Below are 15,531 nucleotides of genomic sequence, written 5' to 3' on the forward strand. Positions count from 1 at the left end.
TCGTTGGAATAGTGTTCTGATTCAGTTTCGTTTGTGTGTGTTGGGATGGTTGCTGGTGTAGTTAAGTATTTGGTCAGTGTTTGTCGGTTTTCTGTATACGCAGGTTTGTAGTTCTCCGTTGTCCTTTCTTTCGACTGTGACGTCCAGGAATGCGAATTTGTTGTCGGTTTCTTCCTCCTTGGTGAACTTCATGCAGGTGAGAGTGTTGTTGATGATGTTAAATGTCTCTTCTATCTTGTTTCCTTTTGTGATGACAAAGGTGATAGCGGACCCAGATTTTTGGTTTGATGGTTGGTAGGGCTGTTTGTTCTAGTCATTGCATCACTGCTTCTGCTATGAATCCTGATAGCGGAGATCCCATGGGTGTGCCGTTGGTTTGTTTGTAGATTATGTTGTTGAAGGTGAAGTGGGTGGTGAGGCACAGGTCCACTAGCTTCATGATGTTTTCATTGGTAATGTGATTGATGGTGGTTGGTGTGTGTGTGATGGTCTCTTCTAAAATGGTGGTAAGTGTTTCCTTTGCCAGGCCGATGTTGATGGAGGTGAACAGTGCTGTTACGTCGAATGAGATCATTGTTTCGTCTTGCTCTATTTTGGTGTTTTTGATGATTTTTAGGAATTCCTGGGTGGAGTGGATGGAGTGCTGTGACTCTTCTACTAGGTATTTCGTGTAGTTCTTTGGCCAGTCTGTAAGTTGGTATTCCAGGTAGTGAGACAATGGGTCTGAGGGGGGGCTCCTGGTTTATGGATTTTTGGTGGTTCGTAGAATCGTGGGATGTTGGTCCCGTCTAGTTTCATTTTTTGGAATTCCGTCTTATTTAATTGTCTGGAATTGTGTAATTTTCTTAGGAGATATGGAATTTTGTTTCCTAGTTGTGGGGTTGGGTCTAGCGCCACCTGTTGGTAGGTGTTGGTGTCTGTGACTAGTGCATTGTCTTTCTCTATGTCGTCCCTTCTGATCAGGATGACAGTGAGCCGACCTTTGTCTGCAGGTAATATAACGATGTTTTTGTCTTTTTTGAGGTTTTCTAGGGCTTTCTTTTCTTGTGTGTTCAGTTTGTTTCCTTCCCTCTTTCAGCTCAGAGTAGGTGCAACTGTCTGTCTGATCGTTCGTTGTGTTTCTTCCGTGAGTTTGTTGTCCTTCAATGTAGTTTCTAATGCCGCTAGGAAATCCTTCTTGTCAGCGTCTTGGTAATTGAAATTTAGTCCTTTTACTAGTACCGCTTTTTCTGTGTCTGATAGGGTTCGGTCTGATAAGTTCTTTATCCATGCCCCTGTGTTATCGGGTTTTGTCTTTGTTTGTGGGTTTGTCAAGTTTTTTCTTCAGTATTCAGTATTTCTTCAGTATTTAGGACCAAATACTGGTGGGCGGCACGGTGGCACAGTGGTTAGCACTGCTGCCTCACAGTGCCAGACACCTGGGTTCAATTCCCGCCTCAGGCGACTGACTGTGTGGAGTTTGCACATTCTCCCTGTGTCTGCGTGGGTATCCTCCGGGTGCTCCAGTTTCCTCCCACAGTCAGGTCAGGTGAATTGGCCATGCTAAATTGCCCGTCGTGTTAGGTAAGGGGTAAATGTAGGGTATGGGTGGGTTGCGCTTCGGCGGGTCGGTGTGGACTTGTTGGGCCGAAGGGCCTGTTTCCACACTGTACGTAATCTAATCTAATCTAATTTAACTACACCAGCAACCATCCCAACACACACAAACGAAGCTTCAGAAATGACAGCCAGACTACTAAGACCCCTCAGACTCATAGTAGCACACAAACCCACCAACACTCTCAAACAAAAACTAACAAACTTAAAAGACCCAGTACATCCCATGGACAAAACCAACATCGTCTACAAAATTCCATGCAAGGACTGCCAGAAACACTACATAAGACAAACAGGAAGAAAGTTAGCCACCAGGATACATGACCACCAGCTAGCCACAAAAAGACACAACCCTGTCTCCCTTGTAGCCCTACATACGGAGAAAAATCCCCCCATCATTTTGACTGGGACAACACACCTATCCTGGGACAGGCTAAGCAAAGACATGCCAGAGAATTCGTAGAGGCCTGGCACTCCAACCACAACGCCATAAACAAACACATAGATCTAGATACCATCTATCAACCCCTCAGAAAAGGAACAGGAAATGACATCATCACAAACCACAGGAACCCCATCCAGGACAAACATATCAACAGAAAGCAGGAGACAACAGCTTCGCTTCACTTGGAGGTCGCCATTGATGATGTCACCTAGCCAGGTAATGAAACGTCTGGATATCAAACCTACAGCTCAGCGAGCAAACCTACACCCTAAACCTCAACCTGAGCTGTAAACCTTCATATACCTTGCATATAACCTGGTGTTGTGTGATTTTTTAACTTTGTACACCCCAGTCCGATACCAGCATCTCCAAATCATACATCCTCACTCTCTGTCGCTGCTATGCCAGCGTATCTCTATCAATTCCATGAACTCCATGTGCGCCGACTAGATTCTTGTAGGTCTGTGGTATTTAGTCAAGAAATTTTTAGGAAGAATTGTAGAGGTTAAGCATTAGTTAAATGTAACCTGGCAATGGCAAATTTAGGGAGTGCCATGACTAAGCTGGGTCAGTCAGTCCTCATTTAAACCACCATGAACAGCTCAGGAGGATTCCTTCCTGGCAGCAGGTCTTGTGAATCTAGTTATAGCTGAATTGATCATCTTAATGTTTTAAAAGAGTTGATATTGGTCATCATTTTGAGGCATGCAAATAAAAAAAAAAGACTTTAAAATTAATCCTTCATGTAAATTGATCAAATCTTTCAACTTGGATTTGCAATGAATCCAGTGTAATGCACAACAGCTTGCTAAATACAATACAACCTCGATTATCTGAACGTCAATTATCTGAATTTCGGATTATCCGAACAAAATCTCAAGGTAATGTAAAAATGGTCTTAGGCAACTCAGCTTTCAGTTATTGGTTAAACGGCATAATGGTGTGCACTGCCGGGTAACCGAGAAATATTCAGATAACAGCATTCATAAATTAATGCAGGTTATGAGATCAGATCGATTATCCGAATGATCAATTATCCGAATGATCAATTATCCGAATGATCAATTATCCCAACAAAAAACTCCCCACCCATCTCATTAGGATAACCAAGGTTCTACTGTGACAAGCTAATCAAATAAAATACCCTTTGGCATTTCAATATGAAATAAGACAAAAAAAATGACAACAAGCTGAAGGAACTGTTATACAGATGGCCAAAAGTTTTACAAAGAGATGGACTTTGGAGAGGATTTTAAACAAGGATGGAAGTGAAGAGATGAAGGGAAATATTAAATTTAGCAGTAAATTTATTTCACGACCTTTGCAATATTTTAACTTCTAAAATGCTAGAAATTGCTACATAATTGATTTCTGGAATTGACAAAACGTCAGTGTTGATTCCATTCTTTGTAGCTTGAAGTCAAGGCACATAGAATTGGTAACAAAAACAGAAACAGCCGGACAAGCTCAGCAGATCTGACAGCATCTGCGGAGAGAAGTCAGAGTTAATGTGTTGGATTGAGTGACCTTTCCTCGGAACTCTTTTTCAGACCCTTCAGAAGAATCGTTCTGAGGAAGGGTCACTCAAACTCTGATTTCTCTCCACAGATGTTGCTAGACCTGTTGAGCTTTTCCTGCAATTTCTGTTTTTGTTTCTGATTTACAGCATCCGCAGTTCTTTCGGATTTCTGTTCACATAGAATAGGTGTTTATCCTCAACAAATGTCAATTGTAAGAGTGCTGATAAAGTTAAGAAATCAACAAAACAATTATATGATCATTGCAAGTTATTGGTATCAGTTGCACAAACCAAACTCCAGAGCATTTTAGAGTTTCACAGAATGGCTTTTGTCTTTTCCATTCTCTACAGTGAAGTATATGCCTCTAGGTTGGAAACTCTGTTAATGGCAAACTGAAAATGAAAGAGAAATGATCACAACTGACTTCATATTTCAACAAATTAATACCGTGACTGTTGTTCATTCTGTTGCTCAAAGTGACCCCTGGTAACAGCTAGGTACTCTGCATTCAAGATGCAAATTGATGCATTTTCCAACAGTTCCATTACTGCAAGTGGAAACATACTTGATAATGCAAAAAAAATAAGCAATTTTACTTCCCAGGTATGTAGTTTCTTCACAAGCTGGAAATAAAGCACCAGTCAAAGCCCTGGAAAGCTTTCTGGGTGGTTTCAAAATCTATGCGGCAATACTGGAAAAGAAAGTGTAAGTGTACGCTCCAGTCCAAAACAAATAAAACAACCGGTCAATGCTTACCTGAGCCACTCACCTCATTCCTGACAGTCGAGAGTGTGGTGTTGGAAAAGCACACAAGATCAGCCAGCATCCGAAGAGCAGGAGAATCAATGTTTCGGGCAAAAGCCCTTCATCAGCTCTTCACTCCTGACAGTGTCATGTTATGAGTACCCTTGAGCATTCTTTTGCAAGTATGGGGTTTAGTGCTGACTAAACTTAAACGTATGACAAACAGAATTGTCAGAAATGCTGTGTTTAAAATGACCAAATGAAACCAGACAAACTGACAGATTTTCTGAACAGGGAAAGGTGCTGAGAAATTTGATTCAAACCAATGATGGGTGGAGAAAGGGAAACTTGTTGCAGCTGCCCCTCAAAATTTAGCCTGTCTCTGAGACTTGTGGTTGTCTGGAATTTATTAAATGAATAAAAACGAGGGGATTTTGCATTGATTAATTGTTGTACCTAAGTTCATTGAAAGGTTTAGTTTTGCGTGCAGTACAGGCAGATCATAGCAAACAAAGACAGAAAGATCATTGGTGATTGAACAAAGAAGAGGAATACAAAGTTATTGCCGCAAATAAAGTGCACAAAAAGCAAGATTAATATCGGATTTGCAGCTCTGCTCTTCTGCAAAGCTATCAAAAGCCTGACCTTTACAGTGAGAAAATGATTTATTTTGTAAAAACCACATCTCCCAAGCAAAGATAATGACTACCCATTATTAGATTAGATTAGATTACATTACAGTGTGGAAACAGGCCCTTCGGCCCAACAAGTCCACACCGACCCGCCGAAGCGCAACCCACCCATACCCCTACATTTACCCCTTACCTAACACTACGGGCAATTTAGCATGGCCAATTCACCTGACCTGCACATCTTTGGACTGTGGGAGGAAACCGGAGCACCCGGAGGAAACCCACGCAGACACGTGGAGAACGTGCAAACTCCACACAGTCAGTCGCCTGAGGCGGGAATTGAACCCAGGTCTCTGGTGCTGTGAGGCAGCAGTGCTAACCACTGTGCCACTGTGCCGCCCCAAATTCAGGAATTCCTGAAGAAGAGCTTATGCCCGAAACGTCGATTCTCCTGTTCCCTGGATGCTGCCTGACCTGCTGCGCTTTTCCAGCAACACATTTTCAGCCCTGTCAATCATATGTTAAAGAAAATATAGAACTGTTGATGATGGAAGTGAACTGGTGAGTAAAAATCATCGTAAGACCATTTTCTTCAAAATGATTTAACTGTAGCAATCTGAATAGTTTTAGGTTACTCCATCTCTGCAGTAATTGTGTTTTTCCACATTTATAAAAATGGTAATCCTCCGCTGCCAAGTAAAAAATTTCAGTGAGCTCAAGTAAAAATAAATTACTGCTGCTAAGGTAGCATTCATTGTTCACCTCAATGACAACCAGAATATTGAATGTGTAAGGTAAAGAGATTTTACACTGTTCTACAGAACTGTTTGAAATTTTAAGGCTCACGACTAAGTTTACTAAAAGCTATACTTCAAATTTGAAGTATTTCCCCAGATAACTGCTGGGATTGAGGCTTTGATTGCTTCTGAATCATGACCAGGAAGAAACTGTTCACAAAATTGCTTGTTTCTAATTTATGAAAGGAGCAGTCAGAAAAATACTGGAATACTGCGAATAGTTTTTTCTCTTTTCAAAGGAAAGGTTTACTGCTACTGGAGGAAATCCTGAGAAAGTCTGCCAGGCCGATAACAGGGTGGCACTGTGGCTTAGTGATTAGCACTGCTGCCTCACAGTGCTAAAGACCTAGGTTTGATTCCAGCCTCAGGGGACTGTCTGTGTGGAGTTTGCACATTCTCCCCCTGTCTGTGCAAGTTTCCTCTGGGTACTCCAGTTTCCTTGCACAGTGCAAAGATGTGCAGGTTAGGTGAATTGGCTGCGCTAAATTGCCCATCCTGTTCAGGGATGTGTAGATTAAGTGCATTGGTCAAGGTTAAATGTAGGGGAATGGGTCTGGGTAGGTTACTCTTTGGAGGGTCAGTGTGGACTTGTTTGCCCAAATGACCTGTTTCCACACTTTAGGGGTTCAATGAATGAAGGGACCATCACATGAGGAGAGGGTGTGCAGGATGGGGATGAGGAAGGTGGGGGCACCTTACTTAAGAGCACAAGATTCTCTGGGGGCTTCAAGTTTTTGGAAAGGATGAGAGAGGAAACAAAGCAGAGAGGGTATGAAGGAATTCCAGAGGCTAGTGCCTGGCAGTGAAAGGCACACTGTATGACCACCATTACTCATTAGGAATGTGGAAATAGCCAACCACACACACACATATATGGGCATAAGTCGAAGAGTGTGGTGCTGGAAAAGCACAGCCGGTCAGGCAGCATCCGAGGAGCAGGAGAATCAACGTTTCGGGCATACAGCCTTCATCAGAAATGAAGGGCTTATGCCCGAAATGTCGGTTTTCTGTTCCTCGGATCTTCCTGACCTGCTGCGCTTTTCCAGCACCACACTCTTTGACTCTGGCCCCAGCATCTGCAGTCCTCACTTTCGCCATATATGACCATGCAAACAGTCGTTGATCCTGCACTGGACACTCAATAAGATCATGGCTGATATAATTGCAACATCAAATTCACATTCTCCCCCCGTACCCCAGAGAAATTTTCAGTTCCTTGCTTAGCAAGAAATTACCTACTTCAGTCTTAAAACGTTCAAAGCCTCTGTTTCCACAGCCTTTTAAGGAAGAGAGTTTCAAAACCCACACTCCACAGATGTTGCCTGGGCTGGAGTGTTTCAATCCTGAATAGAGATTGGGGTCATTTTCCTTAGAACAGAGGAGATTGAGAGGGGACATGATGAGATGTATAAAGTGTTGAGGGCCACTGATAAGGAAGACATAGAGTCATAGACTGATGGAGATGTATAGCACGGAAACTGACCCTTCGGTCCAAATTGTCCATGCCAACCAGACATCCTAAATTAATCTAGACCCATGTGCCAGCACTTGGCCCATATCCCTCTAAATTCTTCCTATTCACATACCCATCCAGATACCTTTTAAATGTTGTAATTGCACCAGCCTCCTCCACTTCCTCTGGCATACACACTTCCATACACACACCATCCTCTGTGTGAAAATGTTGCCCCTTAGGTCCCTTTTATATCTTTCCCCTCTCACCCTAAACCTATGGCCTCTAGTTTTGGACTCCCCCAGCCCAGTCCCTTGATGGAGGGATCAATGACCAGGGGATATAGATTTAAGGGAAGGGGCAAAGGGTTTACAGGAGATGTGAGAAAGACATTTTCACCCAGAGGCTGCTGGGAATCTGGAACTCACTGCCTGTAAGAATGGGAGAGGCAGAAACCCTCATCACATTGAAGAGGCATTTAGATGTGCGCTTGTGAAGCCAAGGCATACAAGGCTATGGGTTGGAAAATGGGATAGGAATAGTTAGGTAGTTTTTAACCGGCACAGATGCGATGGGGTGAAGGGCCTTGTTCTGTGCTGTAGATCCCAATGACTCTGCGAGAGAAAGATAATTAATTTGTCTGTTTTAAGTAGATGACACCTTATTTTCAAACAGTGGCCTCCTCGTTGTAGATTTTCCCAAATGGAAGCATCATTTCCACATCTGCCCTGTCAAGACCCCTAGGATCATACATGTTGCTGCTGTCTGCCATCCTCCATTTTTGGGTAAAGGAGTTATATTTGTAATTGCCCAGTCTAAGGGGATTGTCCCCAAATTGATCCAGTGCATCGGTTATCTCACTACCTATTTCTTATAAGACCCCAGGATCAAGTCCATCAGGACTTGGGCACATTTGCCTGGAGGTCCATCTGCAGCATTTCTGTGGTGATTGCAATTTTCCTGTGTTTCTCATGCCCTGACACTTCCTGATTTGTCACAGATTCTGGGATTTTACTTGTATACTTAATTGTGAAGACTGATAAAAAAAATCTATTAAATACATCTGCCATTTCTTTATTTTCCATTATTAATCCCGCAGACTCATTTTCTATGGCATCAATACTCATTTTTTTTTATCTCTTTTGACTCTAAAACGTTTCTAGAATCACTTCCTTCATTTATATTTCTGGATATTTTTCTCTCATACTCTAATTTTTTTTCAACCTTAGTAATTTTTAATTTTCACTGTTACTTACATTCTATTCAATTTGATGAGGTTACGCCTGTCTTCACACAATTAGATGCTTTGACTTCTGGTTTGATCTATTTTTAACTGTTCCATGGATTTTTCTTTATTGTTGAAATTTATTTATTCTGTGTATTTTGAAATTGTCCATTTAATGTCTGCCACTGCATCTCTGTCAACCTATCCTCTAACTTAAATTTGCTAACTCACCTTTGTCAGCTCTGTTTTCATATGCTCATAGTTGAGTTTATTTAAATGTTAAAAATAGTCTTGGACCCACACCTCTTTCCCTCAAATCGAATGTAAAATTCAATAACATTATAGTCACTGCTAGCCAGCAGTGCCTTCACAATGAGACCATTAACTCTTACAATCTAGGTGGACCATTACCTGCTCCAAATGTTTTTCTTAACCCATTTGAAGTGATATAGGGGTCACTGGCATTTGTTGCCCTTGGATGGAATGACTTGCTGGGCCATTTCAGAGGGCAGTTAAGAGCCAACCCAACATGGCTGTGTGTAGACCAGACCAGGTAAGAATGGCAGAGTTCCTTCCCTGAAGAACATCTGTGTACCAGATGGATTTTACAGCAGCATTACTCATTTATTTTATTATTTGTTCATTGAATATGGGTGTCATTGATTGAGCCAGTCATTACTACCCAACCCTAATCACCCTGCTTTTAGAACAGAATAGAAAAACTTCCTACAGTGTAGAAGCAGGCCATTCATCCCATTGAATCCACACTGATCCTCTGAAGTACACCCCACCCACACCTAACCCTGTAACCCTGCACTTCCTATGACTAATGACTAATCCCCACAGCCTGCACATCCTTGGACACTATGGGTGATTTAGCATGGCCAATCCACCTCCACCTTGCACATTTTTGGACTGTGGAATAAAAAACCCAGAACACCCAGAAGAAACCCACAGAGACACAGGGAGAATGTGCAAACTCCACACAGGCAGTCGCCCGAGGGTGGAAACAAAGCTGGGTTACTGGCGCTGTGAGGCAGCAGTGCTAGCCACTGAACTACCATGCTTTTGTGCTGCAACTTTTGAAAATATACTGGCAGTAGTGTGCCATGAACCCTTGTCTCCAGTGTCTAGGTTTCTGAGTTACTGAGGATACCAGTGACGAGCTGTGCTTTTCCAGCATCATACTTTTTGGCTCTGATCTCCAGCACCTGCAGACCTCACTTTCTCCTGCTCACAATGTGGCTTCCTCTACACTGGGCAGACAGAATGCAGACTAGGCGACCGCTTTGCAAAACTACGCTCTGTCTGCAAAATTGCCGTTGAGCTTCCTGTTGCCTGTCACTTCAATGCACCCCTGTGTTGCATGGCTGACAATTCCATCTCAGACTTGCTGCAGCGCTCCAGTGAGGCTCAGTGCAAGCTGAAAGGACAACACCTCATTTTCTGCTTGGGGACCCTGCAGCCTTTGGGACTCAGCTTTGAGTTCAATGATTTTGGAACCTGAATCCCTGTTTTCATGTCCTTTCCCCACCTCCCCAACAAACCAGGTCGTGTCATCACATGGGCTGCTTTCAGCACGACCAGTCCATTTTCATATTTATAGTTCCCACTTCCCTGGTCTACCATCATCTAACCCTTTGATTGCCTAACTAGTTCTCTCTCTCTCTGCGCTACATCTTCACCTATCCTATTGCTCCTTTAACCCCAACCCCCACCCCTCTCCACCATATTTCCCGCCTTTTCCAAGGAATCACTTGTTCTGATGTAGGGTCACTGGGTCCACAATGATGACTCTGCTTTCTCGCGACTGATGATTCCAGATCTGCTGAGTTTCTCCAGCGATTTCTGTTTCAGATTTCCAGCATCTGCAGTTCTTGGTTTATTTGATACATTTTAAAAATATATGTTGCAACATTTCACTGAATGTTATGGTGCAGAATGAGACCATTTGGCCCATCATGCCTGGACCAGCTCTTCAAATGAGCGTCAATACTGTCTGCCAATTTCCTGCATTTTTCACCAATACTCTTGCACTTTATTTCTAGCTCAAAAAAAATCATCTAATTCCCTCTGGAATATTTTGATTTTTTTTCTCTATCCTGATAAGTGGTGTACTGTAATTATATACTGTGTAATCTCTTTGTTGCACTAACACTGTGACAATATTAAGAAAAGAAATGAAAAACTATGGATGCTGGAAATTAGAAACAAGAAGAGAAATTGCTGGAAAAGCTCAGCATGTCTGGCAGCATCTGTGGAGAGAAATCAGAGTTAACCTTTTGGGTCCAGTGATCTCCCTTCAGAACAGACCTTGGAAAGGGTCACTGGACCTGAAACAATATTATGATTTTTTTTTTACACTGGTGTTATCTAAGAAAACTATAATATTTAAAGGATTTGGTTAGTTCATGTTCTTCAAAAAAAAACGTCTGTCTTTTTCCTCTCGTCACATTCTCAAAAAGCTTGCCGCTTTGTAAGTTTAGGTTTTTATCAGAGTCGGAGGGAACAGCAGAGGCAGCAGATTTCAAAGCTTGCAGAGGTTTAAGAATGCAATATGATTAACAACATGCTAAGAAAATAGTGTAAGGCGTTTCGGTGGTTTCCAAACACTTGCTGAACAGCAATTGATGGAAACATGCTAAACAGATAGGGAAGCATTAATGAAATGGGCCTGGGTAAAGCTATGCTTTACTGAGTCAAACAAGAAAGTTGTATTGAAGACCTGGGAATGTTAGCAGGCTTAGAGAAGCCAATCCTTATTGAAATATTCCACGTTCTGATCTTAGTGTGATGACAAATTTAACAATAGATATGGGAAAACCCTCCATCACTGCACATGGCAAAGCCCACTGTAGTATAGAATCTCTGCAGTGTGGAAGCAGGTCATTCGGCCCATACTAACCCTGCAAAGAATATCCCATTCAGACTCAACTCCTTATACTGACCCTTCATTTCCCATGGCTAATCCACCTAACCTGCACGTCCCTGGACACTGTAGCCAATTCACCTAACCTGCACATTCCTGGGCACCAGGGCCAATTCACCTAGCCTTCACATTCCAGGGCACCAGGGCCAATTCACCTAGCCTTCACATTCCTGGGCACCAGGGCCAATTCACCTAACCTGCACATTCCTGGGCACCATGGCCAATTCACCTAACCTGCACATTCCTGGGCACCAGGGCCAATTCACCTAGCCTTCACATTCCCAATTCACCTAACCTGCACATTCCTGGGCACCAGGGCCAATTCACCTAGCCTTCACATTCCTGGACACAGTAGCCAATTCACCTAACCTGCACATTCCTGGGCACCAGGGCCAATTCACCTAACCTGCACATTCCTGGGCATCAGGGCCAATTCACCTAACCTGCACATTCCTGGGCACCAGGGCCAATTCACCTAACCTGCACATTCCTGGGCACCAGGGCCAATTCACCTAACCTGCACATTCCTGGACACTGTAGCCAATTCACCTAACCTGCACATTCCTGGACACTGTAGCCAATTCACCTAACCTACACATTCCTGGACACTGTAGCCAATTCACCTAACCTTCACATTCCTGGGCACCAGGGCCAATTCACCTAACCTGCACATTCCTGGGCACCAGGGCCAATTCACCTAACCTACACATCTTTGGGACTTTGAGTAGAAACCGGAGCATCCAGAGAAAACCCACACAGACACGGGGGGAGGGAATGTGCAAACTCCACATCTGAGGTTGGAATCAAACCAACATCCCCTGTGCTGTGCGGCAGCAGTGCTAACCACTGAGCCACTGTGCCAGCATGCTATCTTATACCTATTAGGTACTTGGAGTTAAATAGTGAGCTTTGCCACAGGATCATTTTCCAACCCCTCCTGAAGCTGCCAGCCAAGAGGCTAGTGGCTCTGTGAACAGCAGTATCACATTAGAGGTCACATTGAGCCAGAAATCCACACAGAAGAAGTTACTTACTAGGGTGATCGCAGGGAGTCGGGGAGAGACAGGAACCAGAAAGACGAGTAGTGGGGTGGCATGAATCTCTCCAGCACCGACCCGTCATATTATCTTCCCCTGTCACCAGTCTTCAGGAGAGCAAGACTCCGCACCATGTTTGGTGAAGGTATTAAAAATTAAAGTTTTGCCAATAAACATCATTTTGTTGTACGGAGCCTGAGCACTGTTGAAAGGAGACAGATTCGAAGATGTTTGTATTGCAATCATCAGGCTAATTTGCAAGAATGCCAATTTAAGGGTAAAATCAACATTCATACTACATGAGATTAATTGGCAAGAGGGCTGCATTTGATAGGGGCATCAGCATGGAGTATACACCGGTTAATGATGATTGACAGTGATAGTTTCACCCAGCAAGGAAAAGACTTGTCATACATGCGTGCCTGTGGTCAGAGTTCAGTCAGTAATAAGGATGGCAGGAACAAACCGACACAGTGAAAAGGAGACAGTAAAGACCGCAGATGCTGGAAGCCAGAGTCAGTAGGGTGTGGAGCTGGAGATACACAGCAGGTCAGACAGCATCCGAGGTGCGGGAAAGTCGCCATTTCAGGCTCCGACCCTTCATCAGGACAGAAACAGTGAAAGGCTGTTTGTAAACGGCAGAGCTGAGATTACTGCATTCAACATGTTAGTTTGGCCAAAGCTCTTTAAATGTTCCACGAACAGCTGAAAGGGGAATTTGTTGGAACATATGAAATACAAGAACAGGGAAGGGGAAAATTGACAACTTGGAATTTTTTTTAAATTTAACATATATATTCTGAAACAGGTTTTATTTTATTTTCTATGTTACATGATTCTCTACACAGAAATTTGATTTTGGTTACATTGCTCATTCCCTTAAGTAACAATAAAAGAAAGACATGTACTTTTGAGAGATCTAACTTTAATTAAAATGTGCATTAAATAATCAGTGAGTCCCGCTTTGAGACAAGACTGATGACTAAACAAGACCAGGAATCCAGAACCAAGGGTCAGAGTCTAAGGATACGGGGTAGGACTGAGACGAGGAGAAATTTGTTAAACTAGATTAGATTAGATTCCCTACAGTGTGGAAACAGGCCCTTCGGCCCAACAAGTCCACACTAACCCTTTGAAGAGCAACCCGCCCAGACCCATTCCCATATGTTAACCCCTAACTAGTGCATCTAACACTATGGGCAATTTAGCATGGCCAATTCACCTCACCTGCACATCTTCGGACTGTGGGAGGAAACTGGAGCACCTGGAGGAAACCCACGCAGACACGGGGAGAATGTGCAAACTCCACACAGACAGTTGCCCAAGGTGGGAATTGAACCCGGGTCCCTAGGGCTGTGAGGCAACAGTGCTAACCACTGAGCCACCATGCTACCCTAAGGGAGCAGTGAGTCTGTGGAATTCTCTGCCACAGAAAGCCATTCAGCCTAAAACATTGAATGTTTTCAAGTGGGTGTTAGGTACATTTCTTCGGGTTTAAGAAATCAAGGGATATGGGGAGAAAGTGGGAACAGGGGCTTGAGCTGGATGATCAGATTGAATGGAGGAGAAGACTCAAAGGGCCGAATGGCCTACTTCAGCTCCTGTTTCCTATGTTTTTACATCCTCACCCACTCACCAAAGTCTCAGTAGAAGTTAATGGTGCCGAGTGCAGGGAACAAATTTATACTGCAGGGGACGCAGTGTGACTGGTGACTAAAATTGACAATCCACCTCGGGAATGGGGAGCTGGGGATGGAATCCTTTCTGATCTTATACAGATGCTGCTGCATTTTAAGCCCTTTCGCGTTAAGTCTTGGAGGAGGAGTGGGTAGATTCTTAGGGATTCTAACCGGATTAAATAAATGTAAAATATAAATAAGTGCTTTACAGGAAACTCACATGGAGAGAATTTGACTCAAAATATAAATACAGAGCCAGTTGTTTTATTTTGTGGTCCCAGATCCTGGTCTCGAGATGCATTTATTTATCAGTTTAACCACATTAGGACTGTAGAATAACATGTGATATACACTCACCTCCAACCCATTGAGATGAGATGTTCTGCAGTAAGGTGAATGGGATGCAGAAAAAGGTGATGAGGAGGTCGCTGACGGCCAGGGAGCAGATGAAGATTGTGGTGACTGTCCGAGATCGCTTACCCCGTTTCACAATACACAGCACCAGTGTGTTCCCACAGAAAGCGAGCAGGAAGATCGCGCAGTAAACCACCACGAAAGTTACCTTCGCGGCGAACGGCAGTTCAGGGATGTAGACGAGAGGCTGCAGTTTGTAAGTCTGGATGAATTTCTGCCGGGAGAGGTTATAAAAATTCAGCATCTGGTTCAGGATCTCGGGGGTCACGTTGAAGGAGTCGGTCCTTCTCATTGTTTTATTGTCCTTGGATTCTTCCTGCCCTCTCTTTTGAACGGCTTTGGAAGCTTTCTGAAAGATTGCCAGTTTTGTTCAGTCATCCAAAGTGCCAACTAGCACTGCCAACTCCAACTCTAACTCCAACTCCAACGGGAGTGCGCTCATTAAACAAATTCGAGTTGCAAAACGGTGGTGGCTTCAGCATGAGAGGCAGACTGTGGACTTGAGAGCCGCCAGCTTGTTCCAAAAGACGATGAATTCTCTCTGAAGTCACATGCACAGCAATCAGACACTGACTTGAATTTAACTCATTGGCACCTGTTTTGCTGAAGACTGGGAGAATCTGCAAAGGTACCACTAAACCTAGCTGCGTTAGCACAGTGGCATCAACACACTGATACACATACTCACACAGTCACACACCCATTTACACACTCTCTCACAGTCATGCACACACTCACACACTCTCACAATCACACACACAGACTCTCTCAGTCACACACACACACTCACAGTCACACACACGCATACAGTCTCACAAACACTTACACTCTCACATTATCACAGTCTCATACACACACGCTCACACAGTCACTCTCGCACACAGTCTCTCAGACACACACACTCTCTCACACAGTCTCACACACAGTCTCCTTCTCACAGTCTCATTCTCTCCTCTCTTTTTCTGTGTCTCGGGCCATCAGCCTGTTTCCCTGACTCTCTCTTTCATCTCTCTGTCTCTGTCTCTCTCTCTCGGCATATTTCTCTTTCCCCCCCTCCTCC

At 43.6% G+C, this 15,531-nt stretch overlaps 1 protein-coding gene across 2 annotated transcripts in view; it reads right to left on the reverse strand.

Moving 5' to 3' along the window:
- Positions 1–15,531, reverse strand: part of LOC122541704 (pyroglutamylated RF-amide peptide receptor-like) — a 58,866-nt gene that overhangs the window by 42,213 nt on the left and 1,122 nt on the right. Inside the window, exon 2 of one of the 2 annotated variants that reach the window (XM_043678596.1) lies at positions 14,415–15,012. In XM_043678596.1, coding sequence (XP_043534531.1) covers positions 14,415–14,763 — 349 coding nt within the window. In that variant the 5' untranslated portion in view covers positions 14,764–15,012. Of the gene's footprint in view, positions 1–14,414; positions 15,146–15,531 lie in introns of those variants that run through there. The other variant, XM_043678595.1, reaches the window with a different exon arrangement.

Source organism: Chiloscyllium plagiosum, chromosome 38 (assembly GCF_004010195.1).
Source record: "Chiloscyllium plagiosum isolate BGI_BamShark_2017 chromosome 38, ASM401019v2, whole genome shotgun sequence".
In the NCBI taxonomy this organism is placed as follows: domain Eukaryota; kingdom Metazoa; phylum Chordata; class Chondrichthyes; order Orectolobiformes; family Hemiscylliidae; genus Chiloscyllium; species Chiloscyllium plagiosum.